At 49.5% G+C, this 19,759-nt stretch overlaps 1 protein-coding gene across 1 annotated transcript in view; it reads right to left on the bottom strand.

The window, feature by feature from the left end:
• GPT (glutamic--pyruvic transaminase) overlaps window positions 1-5,140 on the bottom strand; it is a 108,717-nt gene extending 103,577 nt beyond the window's left edge. The window contains exon 1 of the mRNA XM_068238165.1: window positions 5,038-5,140. Coding sequence (XP_068094266.1) covers window positions 5,038-5,045 — 8 coding nt within the window. The 5' untranslated portion in view covers window positions 5,046-5,140. The remainder of the gene's footprint in view (window positions 1-5,037) is intronic.
• Window positions 5,141-19,759: the final 14,619 nt, after the last annotated feature.

Below are 19,759 nucleotides of genomic sequence, written 5' to 3' on the forward strand. Positions count from 1 at the left end.
GGCACTCTTTGCAGGCAGCTCCTCCTACCGTCACAGCCATATGGCATCTGCTTCCACAGAGCCAGATTGTCTAATTTGGCAAAAGTACATATTGCGGCAGTGCAGCTTGAGTGGTGCCGCTGATGTTAAAATATTGGTAAGTTAAATCACCAATATTTTACCTTACACTACCCGGCACCTATTCTAACCGTAACCCTCCGCTCTAACTGTCTAACCCCCTCCACCTAATGCCTAACCACCCTGTACGTGCCTAACCCTAAGGCCTCATTTACACTTTATGCTGCAAATCTGATGTGTTTAACTTTCCATAGCAGTGCATTGTGAACAACCTTTTCAGTTAAAATGCGTATAGAGAGTGAACTGAGCCAGAGGGAAACATGGACATTACCTTGCACATCAGTTGTCTGTTCAGCTATAACTAATAGCAACTGATTCAGTATAAAAAGACCACAATCCCCTACCTAATCCTAACCCCCTCCCCCTCCCTCCTTGGTAATTTCCTTAAAGGGGAACTGAAGTAAGAGGTATACGGAGGCTGCCATATTTATTTCGGTATGGAAGCACAGCTGCGATCTTCGGGGTCCCAGCGGGGGAACAGCGATGTTGAGGGGGGCTGGAGGGTTCAGGGGCTATACACTACTGAGGGAAGTATGTGAATTTTTCTTTTTTAATCTCACAGGTTTGCTTTTATTCTCGCACGTAAATCTCATAAAATAAAATCCTGCACAAAACCCTTCACAAATAATCCCACAGATCCACAGCTATAAGCAATCACCTGACGTTATCACTGCGCGATCATTACTGGATTCTGAAGGTCGCAGTAACAATGAGCGGGCGTGTTTATTGCAATTTTCACTCAATACGGAGCTGCCAACGTTATTTTAGATGCAAAGACTTCACAGATCTGAATTATACAGATAAACTGACAGCTAAGATTCAAAGGGCCACATATGCAATTCACTTCTAGGAGATATTATTTCATCTTTGATTAGCTTTTCAGCATTTTGCAATGGAAAAAGTAGCAAAAAATATTGGTGAAAAATGATTTCAAGCATGTTTTTGCTGGACGGTGGTTTGGACGGCATTTTAATGACAAGTTTGAAAATTTCCCCCACGAAAAAAACTCAGGTGAAAAAGTTAATTGCATATGGTCCAAAGAGTTTATTCTTCCCCATTTACCTTTAGATACCCGATTTCCTGCACGCGTTATGACCTGCGGCGTGATGTCGGGTAGTTGTGGTTCAACGCTGATCAGCAGCGGTAATTCCTCCGACGGGAAAACGCCGTGGCTGAGCGTCACAGCGCTCCCAGGTGAGTTTGTAACGCTCTGGAACGCTTTGTCTAATGTGAAAGGTAACATGAATATGGAATAGACTCATGTTACCCCGCTTACTGCATCCTAGGAGCGGTCCGTCAAAACGCACAGATCAGTTTCAAATGTGTATTCATACAGCATCATAAAACATCCCCAGATGTGCCCACACACATGAGATAACAATCATACGAAAGATTCATCGCATTCCCTGGCAGATCCTTGCCACTGGAAGGAGGGACATCTCCAGTACTCGGGGGCGGGGTCCTCACACACATGAGATAACAACCATACAACAGGTTCATCGGATTCACTGGCAGATCCCTCCAGCTGGAAGGAGGGACGTCTCCAGTCCTCGGGGGCGGGGTCCTCACACACGAGATAACAATCATACGACAGATTCATCGCATTCCCTGGCAGATCCCTCCAGCTGGAAGGAGGGGCGTCTCCAGTCCTGGGGGGCGAGGTCCTCACACACGTGAGATAACAACCATACAACAGGTTCATCGCATTCCCTGGCAGATCCCTCCAGCTGGATGGAGGGACGTCTTCAGTCCTCGGTCCTCACACACGTGAGATAACAATCATATGACAGATTCATCGGATTCCCTGGCAGATCCCTCCAGCTGGAAGGAGGGACGTCTCCAGTCCTCGGGGGCGGGGTCCTCACACACGTGAGATAACAACCATACAACAGGTTCATCGCATTCCCTGGCAGATCCCTCCAGCTGGATGGAGGGACGTCTTCAGTCCTCGGTCCTCACACACGTGAGATAACAATCATACGACAGATTCATCGGATTCCCTGGCAGATCCCTCCAGCTGGAAGGAGGGACGTCTCCAGTCCTCGGGGGCGGGGTCCTCACACACATGAGATAACAACCATACAACAGGTTCATCGGATTCCCTGGCAGATCCCTCCAGCTGGAAGGAGGGGCGTCTCCAGTCCTCGGGGGCGAGGTCCTCACACACGTGAGATAACAATCATATGACAGATTCATCGCATTCCCTGGCAGATCCCTCCAGCTGGATGGAGGGACGTCTTCAGTCCTCGGTCCTCACACACGTGAGATAACAATCATACGACAGATTCATCGGATTCCCTGGCAGATCCCTCCAGCTGGAAGGAGGGGCGTCTCCAGTCCTCGGGGGCGAGGTCCTCACACACGTGAGATAACAATCATATGACAGATTCATCGCATTCCCTGGCAGATCCCTCCAGCTGGATGGAGGGACGTCTTCAGTCCTCGGTCCTCACACACGTGAGATAACAATCATACGACAGATTCATCGCATTCCCTGGCAGATCCCTCCAGCTGGATGGAGGGACGTCTTCAGTCCTCGGTCCTCACACACGTGAGATAACAATCATACGACAGATTCATCGCATTCCCTGGCAGATCCCTCCAGCTGGAAGGAGGGGCGTCTCCAGTCCTCGGGGGCGAGGTCCTCACACACATGAGATAACAATCATACGACAGATTCATCGCATTCCCTGGCAGATCCCTCCAGCTGGAAGGAGGGACGTCTCCAGTCCTCGGGGGCGAGGTCCTCACACACATGAGATAACAATCATACGACAGATTCATCGCATTCCCTGGCAGATCCCTCCAGCTGGAAGGAGGGACGTCTCCAGTCCTCGGGGGCGAGGTCCTCACACACGTGAGATAACAATCATACGACAGATTCATCGGATTCCCTGGCAGATCCCTCCAGCTGGAAGGAGGGACGTCTCCAGTCCTCGGGGGCGAGGTGACGAGGTCCTCACACACATGAGATAACAATCATATGACAGATTCATCGGATTCCCTGGCAGATCCCTCCAGCTGGAAGGAGGGACGTCTCCAGTCCTCGGGGGCGAGGTGACGAGGTCCTCACACACATGAGATAACAATCATATGACAGATTCATCGGATTCCCTGGCAGATCCCTCCAGCTGGAAGGAGGAGCGTCTCCAGTCCTCGGTCCTCACACACGTTGGGCACGGCTCTAATGAATTGATGGGACTGAATCCGGAATGGTGTGTAAAATGTACAGTCAGGGCTGCTGTGGTTTGGGGGCACTGAACTGTGCAGCTCACAGTCTATATGGTTTATGGGGGGGGGATTATAACCTCCCCCAGATCCTGCTGTGTCTATATGGAGGGGGGGGAGGTCTCTCTTATCGTTCCTGACCTGGCATGGTGGGGTGGTATGGCTGCACTGACATGTCCTGATGCCACAGGGCCCCTCCCGGCATCTCCTGGCCTCCGACCCCCTGTACTAAGCTATTGGACAATGGAGTAGGAGGAGACTAGGAGGTGGGGCATAACTACAGGGGAGTGGCCCCTACAACCACAGGGCAGCCCAGAGCTGTAAGGGGCCCCCTATTGCTTCTTCCCTCCCTGTGATAAAGAGGACCATCCTTCAGATCAGAGGTTTTGTGGCTGCACTTGTTATATTACCCTTGTGAGATGGCCCCGCCCCCAGGTTGGGAGGGGCACTGGGGGGGGGGGGGCGAAGGAAAGGGTGTGAACGCTGGGGGATCTCATCAATGATTTTCGGGGGAGGGGGGGGATTTGTAGTTGCGCCCCTGCTAGGAGGTGCCATGTGGCAGAGAAGATGGACTCTGCCGGTGCTGCGGCTGGACCATCAGGACCTATGAATGCCATCTCCGTCCTTCTCCCAATCTGCCAGATTAGGCTGGAAGCCACTGCTACTGAGATCTGATGATCGGTTGTTGTCTGGGGAGATGCTGCTTATGTTATTTGCGGTCATGCTGCCCGATTATATTATTTAGGAAATATGCTGTATAATATTAATAGTTGAAGGTTCCGCTGGCTAATTATGCTATTTGGGGGACATCCTGCCTAATTATGTTATGCAGGTGAGGAATCATGCTGCCTAATTATGTTATTTGGGGGATGTGCTGCCTAATTATGTTATCAGGGGGTCATGCTACTTAATGATAATCTTGGAGTCTTGTTGCCTAATTATGTTGTGATCTTTGCTTTCTAGTAATGTACACACTGTCTAGTTTATTTTTTTACATGGCGGTTTTTGGACCGGAATTTAGTTGTAATAGAAAAATAAAGGTATTTACACAGATGTGTACGTCAGTCCATATACTGTCCTTGACTTGTAATATATATATACACTATCTGTTCTTGTGTTGTTTTGTTTGTGTCTGTTAAAGGGCAACTGAAGTGAGAGATATATGGTAGCTTCCATATTTATTTCCTGTTAAACAATACCAGTTGCCTGGCAGCCCTGCTGATCTATTTGGCTGCAGTAGTGTCTGAATAACACCAGAAACAAGCGTGCAGCTAATCTTGTCAGATCTTACAATGAGGTCAGAAACACCTGACCTGCTGCATGCTTGTTCAAGGGCTATAGCTACAAGTATTATAGGCAGAGGATCAGCAGGGCTGCCAGGCAACTGGTATTGCTTATAAGGAAATAAATATGGCAGCCTCTATATACCTCTTTCATAAGTTGTCCATTAATCCTTTTCTGAGCCAGAGAGATCGGCAGGGCTGCCAGGTAACTGGTATTGCTTAAAAGGAAATAAATATGGCAGCCTCCATAGAACTCTTATTTCAGTTGTCCTTTAAGCAACAAGGCAAATTCCTTGTAAGTGCAAACTTATGTGGCCAGATAAATGGATTGTGATTGTGATATGCGGTGACAGGAGGTCACACACTGGCCAGCCTTGGTCCATCACTACATACAGGAGATCTCACTCACCTCTTCATCCGAGGACCTGTCTTCTTCTCCAGATTGTGTTCTCTCCGGTCGGCCGCTGCTCTCAGCTCTGCTCCTCGCTGGTCTCCTCTGGAGTAATAATATCCTGCAGGACAGAGAGAGCAGTGAGGGTCTGAGGTGTATCAGGGAGGTCTCTATCCTGACCTTTCCTCCAGGAGAAGCTATCATCTGATCATTCCATCCACCCAACATCACCCCAGCATGACTGAGTGACTGCAGGGGACAGAGATCTCATGGAAGGTCGGTGGCTTCTGGTACAGTTCCAATTCTATACCTGATCCCCACACCGAGAGCCGGCCAAGAAGTCCAGGCTAAGGTCATCAATCATGCCTCGATTACTGCAACACACGAGGCATGAGTGACGGCACAACCCTCGCCAACTTAGGAGATCAAACAAACCATGAAAGGGAACCTGTAGTGAGAGGTATGTGGAGGCTGCCATATTTATTTCCTTGTAAACAATACCAGTTGCCTGGCTATTCTGCTGATCCTCTGCCTCTAATATAGTCATAGCCCCTGAACAAGCATGCAGCAGATCAGGTGCTCTGACTGAAGTGTGACAGGATTAGCTGCATGCTTGTTCCTGGCATGCCATTCAGACACTACTGCAGCCAAAAAGATCAGCAGGGCTGCCAGGAAACTGGTATTTAACAGAAAATAAATATGGCAGCCTCCATATTCTTCTCATTTCAGGTGTCCTTTTAAATTGTACAATTTTCCACAACAGTGGTCCTTTAACCAAGAGACGATATCATCCTTGCTTCAAAATGTTTCTGAGAGATTAACCCTTTGTTGCCATCACGGCAGTTCAGCAGAGTTCGTTTCTGCCTGTTAAAGTATAGGAAAGTGGAAAACAGCTCTGAAAAACGCTAGATCAGAGCCAGGCCCGGCCCTAGACTTTTTGCCGCTTGAGGCAATCTGTAAAGAAATGCTTCCTGCTGGCGTAGTGAGAAGTGACGTCAGTGGAGCGCACGCTGGAACGAGGAAGAGGTGAGTGATCCTCGCCCGTTGCCTCTCACAATAGCTGCAGCCAGCGACAAACTTTTTAAAGCTGGAGGGGAGCGGAGGACGGGGGACCCAGGCGAGGGAGGGGGGGGTCCGACCCCCCTCCCCGCCGCTAGGCCCAATACCCCCTTCCTGCCCGCTATCCCCTCCAGCACGGGCGGCCCCCCACACCCACGGACGGGCGGGTGCTTCACCTCATGGGTGGGCCGGCCCTGATCAGAGCGGTTTTCCAGGGGTTTTTGTTACAGAAGCTGATCAGTAACAGCTTTACCGTAACAATATTTGTAATCTGCTTCACAAAAACGCTCCAAAAAACACTAGGCAGAAAACCTCTCTAAACATGCCTAGGAATCGCTCTGAAAATCTGCTTCAAAAACCTCTAGCGTTTTGAGGATCTGCTAGCGGTTTTTGCTGTGCACTGGGCCTTAGACCCATAAAAAAAAAAAAAAATACAATGTATTTATTCTTAAAAACGCAAACTCAATCGCTATACAAATTGCTTTTTCAAGCACTTTGCGATTTCCTATACCTTGCACTGAGCAAAAACACTCAGAAAATGGTACATGTAGCGCATTTGCGATGGGATGGGAAATCATTACACAAGCGCTTTCAGGGTGATTTGCTAAATTGCCAGCGCTTAAAAAAAATCAGCAAACACTGATAATGTGAACAAGCCCTAAGGGCGCCCATACATTACTCGATTTTTGCTATCAGTATCTGGCAGATTCATTTATAATGATCAAATCTGGCAGATATCGATGCTGCAACATGGCCACCCGATCAATCGTTTTGATTGATTTGCAGACCAAATCTGTCAGAAGGATCGATCGTGCAAACTGGAAAATCTCGGTCACAAGGGTTCAATCAGGTGTGTGGCGGGAACGGCATGTGGCTTTCTAACAACCGACGGCCATGGTGAGTATGGCAAGCTCACCTGTCACGCCGGCGTGAATCCCCGCCTCCTCCGGTGTATGCTTGAATTTATACCGTGATCGCCTGTCCTACATGTCACTGCTGCATATGACATCACTACATACCGGGGGGGGGGGGGGGAATGGGCGGCACTAGGACAATTCCCAATAGATGTCATGCTGAGATCTATTGGAAATCTATCTGAAGTGTATAGGCAGGCAATAGATCAGAATTAGATTCTATCAGATTATTTGAAGAACAGTGTTTCCCCTCCTCCCCCTCCCTGATGCTGAATGGGTTTGTTTGATCTCAGCTTCTCAGCAATTAAGTCTAATTAGAAGAGTTCTTATCTGCCTTCCATTGTCTGCTGCTTGTAGTTGCAGATTGAAGTAGATGAAGTAGAAGAATACTGCCTGTAATTAACCTTTTCCAGATCATTGCAAGCGATTTTGAGAGCGATTTTCCTGCTCCTATACAATTCATTAGAATGGAAACATTCCCAAAATGCTGCACGTCCTGCGATTGCAATTTCCCTAATCCCACTCGCTCCAGTGCAATCTGTCCCATCCACTTACATTGGCAGAGCGTTTAGGGAAATTGCTAGTGATTGAGAGCGATCCCAAAACAATGCCAAAAATGCTGTTGTGGGTCCCCGGCTATATTGTACGTTCGGCCGGAGGCTGGGAAGTCGCCCTGCCTGCCCTGCTGTTGTGGGTCCCCGGCTATACTGTACGTTGGGCCGGAGGCTGGGAAGTCGCCCTGCCTGCCCTGCTGTTGTGGGTCCCCGGCTATACTGTACGTTGGGCCGGAGGCTGGGAAGTCGCCCTGCCTGCCCTGCGCACAGCAGAGATGTGTACATGTGGCTGGTATACAGTCAGCTGCTTCCCTCCTACTCCTATCAGGTACTAACAGAAAAAAAATAACGGATTAATCCCAAACTACCTCATCTAACTCTGCACATGAATACGTCATTATTATAACGTACTAGATGATGGCCCGGCGTTGCCTGGGTATGTATTTGTCTGGTGTTGGCTCCACCCACTTTTCTGAATATTAATCCCATCCAGTCACCCACTGACCAACTGTGCAAAGTTTGAGAACCCGGCCAGTAACAGTGTAAGGCCCAGTGCACGTCGCCAAGAACCTCGAGCACATCTGCAAAACGCTAGAGGTTTTTGAAGCAGATTTTCAGAGCGATTCTAGGCATGTTTAGGCTCTAATTACACCGGCGTTTTCACGAGGAAAAATCACTGAACAGTGTGGCGATTTTGTGGCGATCGCGTTTAGCACTGAAACGCGATCGCCGGGAAATCACCTGAAAATGGTGAAGGCTACGCGTTTGCGTTTGGCGTTTTTGCCCGTTTTGGGGCGATTTGCGGTGATTAGCACTGTTAGATGGCGAAACCGCTGTCTGTACACTGTACAGCGCTGCGATCTAAGGCAGCGCTGTACTGGGGAGTGGGGACAGCCGTGTGACACAGCTGACCCCTCTGTAGTGCAGGAAGGGATCGGCTGTCATAGGCTGAAGCGTATGATAGCTGATCACGCTAATTGGCTGGCGGGGGGAGGGAGGGACGGGCACAAAATTAAATAAAAAAAAAATAGTAAAATTTAATAGAAAAATAATAAAATAAATATTTGTTAAAAAATAAATAAATAAACATTGGGGAAGCAATCAGAACCCACCAACAGAGAGCTCGCTTGTGTGCTGAGTTGTGCGGCCCTGCAGCGAGCCCTGAAAGGACAACTGAAGAGAGAGGTATATGGAGGCTGCCAGGTTTATTTCCTTTTAAGAAATACCAGTTGCCTGGCAGCCCTGCTGATCCTCTGCCTCTAATACTACTAGCCATAGCCCCTGAACAAGCATGCAGCAGATCAGGTGTTTCAGACTTTAAAGTCAGATCTGACAAGACTAGCTGCATGCTTGTTTCTGGTGTGATTCAGATACTACTGCAGAGAAATAGACCAGCAGGGCTGCCAAGCAACTGGTATTGATTAAAAGGAAATAAATATGGCAGCCTCCGTATACCTCTTACTTCAATTCCCCTTTAAAGCTCCAGTGGTCCAATTTAAGGAAAATGGCCTGGTCATTAGGGGATTTAACACCACGGTCCTCAAGTGGTTAAAAAGTATCCTATACGTTATTCCAGGTAGTGTACTATGTGTGCGCCAAATTTCATTCAAATCCGATCAGCCATTGTTGTGTGATCGAGTAACAAACATCCGAACTTTCCCATCCTATCCTACATAATACAACCCTAATGTCCCTGCGTGCGTCCGTGTGTCCCTGCTTTTTAGCACTGCGCATGTGCAGGGAGAGACGCAGAGACCCTGCCGAGAGCCGGAGGAGGACGAGGCCAGAAGGGGCGGGCGTGCGCACGCAGCATGTGCGTGCGCGGCGGTATTAGTGACAGACCTATCCCGTTTTTAAACGGGCTAAGTCACTTGTTTCTAATATTATGCCTAATACACACGATAGATGGATCCAATAGATAAAATCCGTCATGTCCGGTATTACTCCCGATCGTTTCCGCGCTCTCAGCGGTGAATGGGAAAGATTAGAAAAACAAATTAAGATAAGAGAATTGAACGCAGAATCGAGTGCGGAATCGTGCCGAAAAACGTACCGTGTGTACCCAACATTAGTAGGATTCCCACATATCTGTTGGATATAGAAGATCTGCAGCTTTGCTCTCCTGTCTGACTGTAACGTCTTCATATGCAGCCTGCAGAGTGCACAGAATAGTCCAGCAATGTAAGGAGTCAGCCATTCCATAACTAACCCATCACCTGGAGTCAGCACTTCTGCCAAGTAACCGCAAACTCAGACAGAAGCGAGCAGTAAAGTCACTTAAGGGGACAATGCCGTGAGAGGGATATGGAGGCTGCCATATTTACTTCCTGTTAAACAATACCAGTTGCCTGGCAGCCCTGCTGATCTCTGGCTGCACTAGTGTCTGATTCACACCTGGTACAAACATGATACTTATATGACCAGTGGAGACACAAGAGCGGTTCCTGCAGTGGCATGTTTACAGGGAGTACTTACTTCCTGTACATGCGCCGTTACCAGGGGAACCGCTCTCATGTCTCTTCACTGCCTGCAGCGGGGTCACCACTGATCTGAGGTCTATTGAGGGGGGACCAGGGACTGTGGTGGAGGAGGGGGCCACTGACTCGAGAAGATAATCAAAAGGCGGGGGGTATAGTTGCCCCCAGTATAGGCTAACCTATACTGGGGGCACGTATACCTGGCTATCTATACTGGGGCAACTATACCTGGCTACCTATACTGGGGGCACCTATACCTGACTACCTATACTGGGGCAACTATACCTGGCTACCTATACTGGGGGCACCTATATCTGGCTACCTATACTGGGGGGCAGCTATACCTGGCTACCTATACTGGGGCAACTATACCTGGCTACCTATACTGGGGGCACCTATATCTGGCTACCTATACTGGGGGGCAGCTATACCTGGCTACCTATACTGGGGGCACCTATACCTGGCTACCTATACTGGGGGCACCTTTACCTGGCTACCTATACTGGGGGCAACTATACCTAGCTACCTATACTGGGGGCACCTATACCTGGCTACCTATACTGGGGCAACTATACCTGGCTACCTATACTGGGGGCACCTATATCTGGCTACCTATACTGGGGGGCAGCTATACCTGGCTACCTATACTGGGGGCACCTATACCTGGCTACCTATACTGGGGGCAACTATACCTAGCTACCTATACTGGGGGCACCTATACCTGGCTACCTATACTGGGGGCAACTATACCTAGCTACCTATACTGGGGGCACCTATACCAGGCTAACCTATACTGGGGGCAACTATACCTGGCTACCTATACTGGGGGCACCTATACCTGGCTACCTATACTGGGGCAACTATACCTGGCTACCTATACTGGGGGCACCTATATCTGGCTACCTATACTGGGGGGCAGCTATACCTGGCTACCTATACTGGGGGCACCTATACCTGGCTACCTATACTGGGGGCACCTATACCTGGCTACCTATACTGGGGGCAACTATACCTAGCTACCTATACTGGGGGCACCTATACCTGGCTACCTATACTGGGGGCAACTATACCTAGCTACCTATACTGGGGCAACTATACCAGGCTAACCTATACTGGGGGCAACTATACCTGGCTACCTATACTGGGGGCACCTATACCTGGCTACCTATACTGGGGCAACTATGCCTGGCTACCTATACAGGGGGCAACTATACCTGGGGCAACTATACCTGGCTACCTATACTGGGGCAACTATACTGGCTACCTATACTGTCTAAGGGCACCTATACCTGGCTAACCTATACTGGGAGCAACTATACCTGGCTACCTATACTGGGGCAACTGTAGCTGGCTAACCTATACTGGAGGCACCTATACCTAGCTAACTTACACTGGGGCACCTATACCTGGCTAACCTATACTGGGGGCACCTATACCTGGCTACCTATACTGGGGGCACCTTTACCTGGCTACCTATACTGGGGGCAACTATACCTAGCTACCTATACTGGGGGCACCTATACCTGGCTACCTATACTGGGGGCACCTATACCTGACTACCTATACTGGGGCAACTATACCTGGCTACCTATACTGGGGGCACCTATATCTGGCTACCTATACTGGGGGGCAGCTATACCTGGCTACCTATACTGGGGCAACTATACCTGGCTACCTATACTGGGGGCACCTATATCTGGCTACCTATACTGGGGGGCAGCTATACCTGGCTACCTATACTGGGGGCACCTATACCTGGCTACCTATACTGGGGGCACCTTTACCTGGCTACCTATACTGGGGGCAACTATACCTAGCTACCTATACTGGGGGCACCTATACCTGGCTACCTATACTGGGGCAACTATACCTGGCTACCTATACTGGGGGCACCTATATCTGGATACCTATACTGGGGGGCAGCTATACCTGGCTACCTATACTGGGGGCACCTATACCTGGCTACCTATACTGGGGGCACCTTTACCTGGCTACCTATACTGGGGGAAACTATACCTAGCTACCTATACTGGGGGCACCTATACCTGGCTACCTATACTGGGGGCAACTATACCTAGCTACCTATACTGGGGGCACCTATACCAGGCTAACCTATACTGGGGGCAACTATACCTGGCTACCTATACTGGGGGCACCTATACCTGGCTACCTATACTGGGGCAACTATACCTGGCTACCTATACTGGGGGCACCTATATCTGGCTACCTATACTGGGGGGCAGCTATACCTGGCTACCTATACTGGGGGCACCTATACCTGGCTACCTATACTGGGGGCACCTATACCTGGCTACCTATACTGGGGGCAACTATACCTAGCTACCTATACTGGGGGCACCTATACCTGGCTACCTATACTGGGGGTAACTATACCTAGCTACCTATACTGGGGCAACTATACCAGGCTAACCTATACTGGGGGCAACTATACCTGGCTACCTATACTGGGGGCACCTATACCTGGCTACCTATACTGGGGCAACTATGCCTGGCTACCTATACAGGGGGCAACTATACCTGGGGCAACTATACCTGGCTACCTATACTGGGGCAACTATACTGGCTACCTATACTGTCTAAGGGCACCTATACCTGGCTAACCTATACTGGGAGCAACTATACCTGGCTACCTATACTGGGGCAACTGTAGCTGGCTAACCTATACTGGAGGCACCTATACCTAGCTAACTTACACTGGGGCACCTATACCTGGCTAACCTATACTGGGGGCACCTATACCTGGCTACCTATACTGGGGGCACCTTTACCTGGCTACCTATACTGGGGGCAACTATACCTAGCTACCTATACTGGGGGCACCTATACCTGGCTACCTATACTGGGGGCACCTATACCTGACTACCTATACTGGGGCAACTATACCTGGCTACCTATACTGGGGGCACCTATATCTGGCTACCTATACTGGGGGGCAGCTATACCTGGCTACCTATACTGGGGCAACTATACCTGGCTACCTATACTGGGGGCACCTATATCTGGCTACCTATACTGGGGGGCAGCTATACCTGGCTACCTATACTGGGGGCACCTATACCTGGCTACCTATACTGGGGGCACCTTTACCTGGCTACCTATACTGGGGGCAACTATACCTAGCTACCTATACTGGGGGCACCTATACCTGGCTACCTATACTGGGGCAACTATACCTGGCTACCTATACTGGGGGCACCTATATCTGGATACCTATACTGGGGGGCAGCTATACCTGGCTACCTATACTGGGGGCACCTATACCTGGCTACCTATACTGGGGGCACCTTTACCTGGCTACCTATACTGGGGGAAACTATACCTAGCTACCTATACTGGGGGCACCTATACCTGGCTACCTATACTGGGGGCAACTATACCTAGCTACCTATACTGGGGGCACCTATACCAGGCTAACCTATACTGGGGGCAACTATACCTGGCTACCTATACTGGGGGCACCTATACCTGGCTACCTATACTGGGGCAACTATACCTGGCTACCTATACTGGGGGCACCTATATCTGGCTACCTATACTGGGGGGCAGCTATACCTGGCTACCTATACTGGGGGCACCTATACCTGGCTACCTATACTGGGGGCACCTATACCTGGCTACCTATACTGGGGGCAACTATACCTAGCTACCTATACTGGGGGCACCTATACCTGGCTACCTATACTGGGGGCAACTATACCTAGCTACCTATACTGGGGCAACTATACCAGGCTAACCTATACTGGGGGCAACTATACCTGGCTACCTATACTGGGGGCACCTATACCTGGCTACCTATACTGGGGCAACTATGCCTGGCTACCTATACAGGGGGCAACTATACCTGGGGCAACTATACCTGGCTACCTATACTGGGGCAACTATACTGGCTACCTATACTGTCTAAGGGCACCTATACCTGGCTAACCTATACTGGGAGCAACTATACCTTGCTACCTATACTGGGGCAACTGTAGCTGGCTAACCTATACTGGAGGCACCTATACCTAGCTAACTTACACTGGGGCACCTATACCTGGCTAACCTATACTGGGGGCACCTATACCTGACAAACCTATACTGGGGCAACTATTCCTTGGTACATATGATTTTCTTCAGAGAGGATGGTCGAAATGGCCGAATTCTAAATGAAATTCAGAAATGTTGCTAATTCCAAATAAATGCTGAATTTCGTAGATTCCCAGTTTGCGATGAGAAATCGCAAAATTGTAATTTAGTGCAAATATATTTTTGCATTTACCATAAGATTAAGTATACTTAGTGTGAATTTGTTCCCTATAAGCTAAAAAGACCTCCTTACTCTGGGAACAAATGATATCACAATCGTCCAGCCGGTGCTCAGCGTCTAGCAGGTACACCACCCCTGCACATCCATAGACACGGCACTCAGGAGCTGTATGCAGCAACAAGCCCGAAACATGTAGTGTCATCGCTTGCTCCAATACAGCTTGTTGCTGCATACAGCTCCTGAGTGCCGTCAGAGGCGGGACAAGGTCCTCCAGCACCCAAGGCTGAGACACCAAAGTGCGCCTCTCCATCCCTCCCACCCCAGCTGTCACACACTGATTGCTATTAGACTAAGAGGGCCACAGGGCCCACAACCTCCCCAACACCTTAATATCTAGTTCTCTGGCTTGCAGTCACTGCCATGTATCACCTTTTCTTATTTCTTTCTGCTTCATACACAATTAGGAATGACAGCTGAATGAATTGTGCGCCCCCTCCTACACTGCGCCCTGAGTGCCGTGCCTTTTTTGATGTATTCCCTATAAGCTAGGATTTCCCCTTCACATCCCTCTGATTTTCGTCTCAAAACAGAAAATTTCTGAGGTGCGATTCGGAATGCGTTTACCCTCTCTGTCCAGCGTCCCAGCACACCCCTCCCCCACAGCCCCTCCCCCCCCATCTCTGCCATATATTCCAGCAGGGACCCCTACCGCTGCCGAGTCTGTCCGGGGTCACCGGGGGTCTCTCTCTCTCTCTCTGGGGGTCCCAGCACACCCCTCCCCCACAGCCCCTCCCCCCCCATCTCTGCCATATATTCCAGCAGGGACCCCTACCGCTGCCGAGTCTGTCCGGGGTCACCGGGGGTCTCTCTCTCTCTCTCTGGGGGTCCCAGCACACCCCTCCCCCACAGCCCCTCCCCCCCATCTCTGCCATATATTCCAGCAGGGACCCCTACCGCTGCCGAGTCTGTCCGGGGTCACCGGGGGTCTCTCTCTCTCTCTCTGGGGGTCCCAGCACACCCCTCCCCCACAGCCCCTCCCCCCCCATCTCTGCCATATATTCCAGCAGGGACCCCTACCGCTGCCGAGTCTGTCCGGGGTCACCGGGGGTCTCTCTCTCTCTCTCTGGGGGTCCCAGCACACCCCTCCCCCACAGCCCCTCCCCCCCCATCTCTGCCATATATTCCAGCAGGGACCCCTACCTCTGCCGAGTCTGTCCGGGGTCACCGGGGGTCTCTCTCTCTCTCTGGGGGTCCCAGCACACCCCTCCCCCACAGCCCCTCCCCCCCCCATCTCTGCCATATATTCCAGCAGGGACCCCTACCTCTGCCGAGTCTGTCCGGGGTCACCGGGGGTCTCTCTCTCTCTCTCTGGGGGTCCCAGCACACCCCTCCCCCACAGCCCCCCCCCCCCCATATATTCCAGCAGGGACCCCTACCTCTGCCGAGTCTGTCCGGGGTCACCGGGGGTCTCTCTCTCTCTCTCTGGGGGTCCCAGCACACCCCTCCCCCACAGCCCCCCCCCCCCATATATTCCAGCAGGGACCCCTACCTCTGCCGAGTCTGTCCGGTGTCACCGGGGGTCTCTTTCTCTCTCTGGGGGTCCCAGCACACCCCTCCCCCACAGCCCCTCCCCCCCATCTCTGCCATATATTCCAGCAGGGACCCCTACCTCTGCCGAGTCTGTCCGGTGTCACCGGGGGTCTCTTTCTCTCTCTGGGGGTCCGCGCTTCACTCCCCAACCTTGCTGGTATTATCAGATGCAGAGCTCAGTACTCAGAGATCCGCAGACAGACAGAAACAGGGGGTCAGCTGCACGGACCCCCAAAAGTGCTTCATACCGGTTATTTCCAGACGCGCAGGAACACGCGTTTTATAGGGACTCGGGTTACCCACCGTGTGTACGTCAATCACCCTGAGACCCCCTCCCCCGAGCCCCCTGCGGGCAGCTGCTGGTGTGAGAGCAGCGCTGGGTCTATAGAAATGGAGATATATAACACTAAAGGGGGCCATACACTATACAATCTCTTTTACATTTTTCATGTGAGAATTACAATCAATGTCTCTGTTTGTTGCAACGTTTGAGGAATCTGACCAATGTACTACACACCTGTACAATTCTTCCTCCATTTCGAAAGTTAAGGATTGAGAACTCTAATAACAATTGCTTGGATGTAACTATCAATAAATTGACTCGCCTTCAGTTTTTCATAGAACAGGATAAAGCAGTCTTTCCCGATTAGATTTCTTGCTTGATTAAAGGACAACTGAGGTGAGAGGTATATGTTGGCTGCCATATTTAATATTTCCTTTTCAGCAATACCAGTTGCCTGGCAGTCCTGCTGATCTTCTGCCTCTAATACTTGTAGCCATAGCCCCTGAACAAGCATGCAGCAGATCAGGTGTTTCTGACAAGATTAGCAGCATGCTTGTTTCTGGTGTGATTCACACACTACTGCAGCCAAATAGATCAGCAGGACAGCCAGGCAACTGGTATTGTTTAACATGAAATACATATGGCAGCCTCCATATTTTTCTCACTTCAGTTGCCCTTTAAAAAAAAAATAAAAAAAAAAATTCAATTTTTCTGTACAACTGATCATTTTGATAGAATTGCTGTACAATCTAATATTTTTACTGTATGGTATGTAGCTACCTATGAAGGTGAACATATTGTGGACATACACGGGCAGATGCTGTATAATGCAGATCCATGATATATAGAACCCAAATACTGAGAGAATAGCAAATTAGTGCCCATTGGTAGCGTGCATGTCCACAGGACAACTGTAATCAGAGGGATATGGAGGCTGCCATATTATGCCCTGCCTGGGGAGTACTTACCTCCCGAGGTGCATAGGAGCAGAGGTTAGTGTTAGACCTCTCAGCAATGGTCCGAGTCCACCGCAGCCAAACCCAAACGTACCCTCATGTGATGACTCTCGGGGCCGGGGGAGGGGTGGGGGTGCGGGGCTCAGATGTAGCTGAAACAATGCAAAATATCGGGAATTGGGTGCCGAAGCGGAAATTTGGGCGCTTGGTGAATGCTATATATTGACTGATATTTTTAGGAGCCTTTGCGGCACCCGAGATTTTTTTTTTTATATATGGAAATGGGCTGGGTCCTGAGGTAGCTAGTGTGCGGGGGTTAAAGCGTTAGGTAGGTAGTTTGTGAGGGGGGTTAAGGGTTAAGCGTTAGGCAGATAGTTTGTGGAGGGGGGAGGTTTGAGGGGTTAGGCATCAGTTAGGCGGTTTGTGGGGGGGAAGGGGGGATGGTTAGGGTTAGGTGTCGGGGTGGGGTTTCTATGTGAGAGTAGGGTTAGGTTTGGCCAGAGGCTGTGAGTGGCATCATCGCGTTTTGCCATGCTGACTGGTCCTACCTGTCAGAGGCGTATCTAGAGGGGTGCAGGTATGGATTGTGCCATGGGCGCCATGGCTGCCTCCTCCTCCCACACGCTTCACCACCATACTGAAGGATGCCTCTCAGGCATTTGTACCTTCTCTTATACTGAGGGACTACTTATACTGGGGGATACCTCTTACCACTTATGCTAAAGAAGGCTACTTATACTGGGGAGACATCTCTACAGGTACAGTGAAGCATACAGGCAATGAAAGTATGCTTCCCCGTACCTGGTAACGTGTGCATGTAGAGGTAATGCACTGCAGCAGTGTGTTACCATAACGCTACATGTTACAATGCGATGCTAACATCGCAGTGTGTCCGTCCCATAAGGTTAGCATTGCGGTGAGCTGCGTTATAGGAGTTTATACCACAGCTCCGTAGCATCCCCCTGTGAATGTGGCCTGAAGCTTCACTTACTATACTTATAAAAGTCATGCTTATTGCACACTACATTGTGCTGCTACCCTTTGTGTCGCTTCTGGACCTGCGGAGGTTATAATCCGCGCAACTTCACTGGTGGGTTTATTGGAATCACAATTTATTTATTTCATGTGATCCATCAATAAACTACACAGACTTAAAGGGAACCTAAACTGAGAAGGATATGGATTTTTCCTTTTAAAATAACACCAGTTGCCTGACTCTCCTGCTGATCCTGTGTCTCTAATACTTTTAGCCACAGCCCCTGAACAAGCATGCAGCAGATCAGGTGCTCTGACTGAAGTCAGACTGGATTAGCTGCATTCTTGTTTCAGGTGTGTGATTCAGCCACTACTGCAGCCAAAGAGATCAGCAGGACTGCCAAGCAACTGGTATTGTTTAAAAGGAAACATCCATATCGCTCTCAGTTAAGGTTCCCTATAAGGTGGAGTCCAAATGCTCACTTTCCTTTTCAGTCAAGCAATCTCTCTATGGTCGATTATTTCGGTTAAAACACTCACTGGCATTTAAAGAGAAACTCCGACCAAGAATTTTACTTCATCCCAATCAGTAGCTGATACCCCCTTTCCCATGAGAAATCTATTTCTTTTCATAAACAGGGGGCGCTGTATGGCTGATATTGTGGTGAAACCCCTCCCACAAGAAACTCTGAGGACCGTGGTACTCCTGGCAGTTTCCTGTCTGTGAACCTTGTTGCATTGTGGGAAATAGCTGTTTACAGCTATTTCCAACTACCAAAAAAGCATGCAGCAGCTACATCACCTGCCAGCAGTAAAAATGTCACCATGTGGTAAATGTCAGAATGTAAATCAGGGAGAGGAAAGATTTTACAATGGGCAAACACTGACTAAATCATTTATACATAATTATTGTAAAAATGAAGCACTTTTTTTATTACACTATTTTTCACTGGAGTTCCTCTTTACCTTTATGCAGCTGATCTTTGTTATAGATATGGTCTGAATACCATGTATTCTATGTGATCTGGTGTGTTTGTTCATAGTAAAATATTGGTATTTAATACCAATATTTTACTGCTGGCATTACTGGGCGCCAACATTTCCAGGCGCCTTTATTTGACGGACGCCCAAAAGCACGATTACAGGCCTCCGTGTTCTCTTCAGCACAGATGGTGAACCACAAGTCCCAGCAGCAAGTCTCTCCAAGACTGACAGCCTGTGTAGTTCATGGGGGTCATTTGATGGCTTGCGTACTTCAAGAGGTCACATTCTGGCCTGCGTAATTCGTAGGGGTCACATGACAGCCTGACACCCCATGTGCTGCGTCCCGCTCAGCCAAGGGAGACATTATCATCCCAGCACCCGGGGCTTAAGATGAACTGAATTCAGTTTATTTACATTATTTTCTATGAGCGCACAGTTAGTGGCTTTCATAAAAATCTGTAATATTTACATGTAAACAACTATTTTTGCCTTTTAGAGCTCTGAATTTGCAGAATTGACTGCAAATTCACTGTTCTCATTTTATTCAGACTTGATCAAAAAAACAAAATAAAAATCAGTGAAACTTGTGAGCAACCAGCGCCATCTTGTGGTAAACTGGAAAATGACATATGCCAGCAGCAGAGTTGTAACTGAAGAATGATCTTGGTACAATAACAAATG

The sequence above is a fragment of the Hyperolius riggenbachi genome, chromosome 5, assembly GCF_040937935.1.
Source record: "Hyperolius riggenbachi isolate aHypRig1 chromosome 5, aHypRig1.pri, whole genome shotgun sequence".
Lineage (NCBI taxonomy): Eukaryota > Metazoa > Chordata > Amphibia > Anura > Hyperoliidae > Hyperolius > Hyperolius riggenbachi.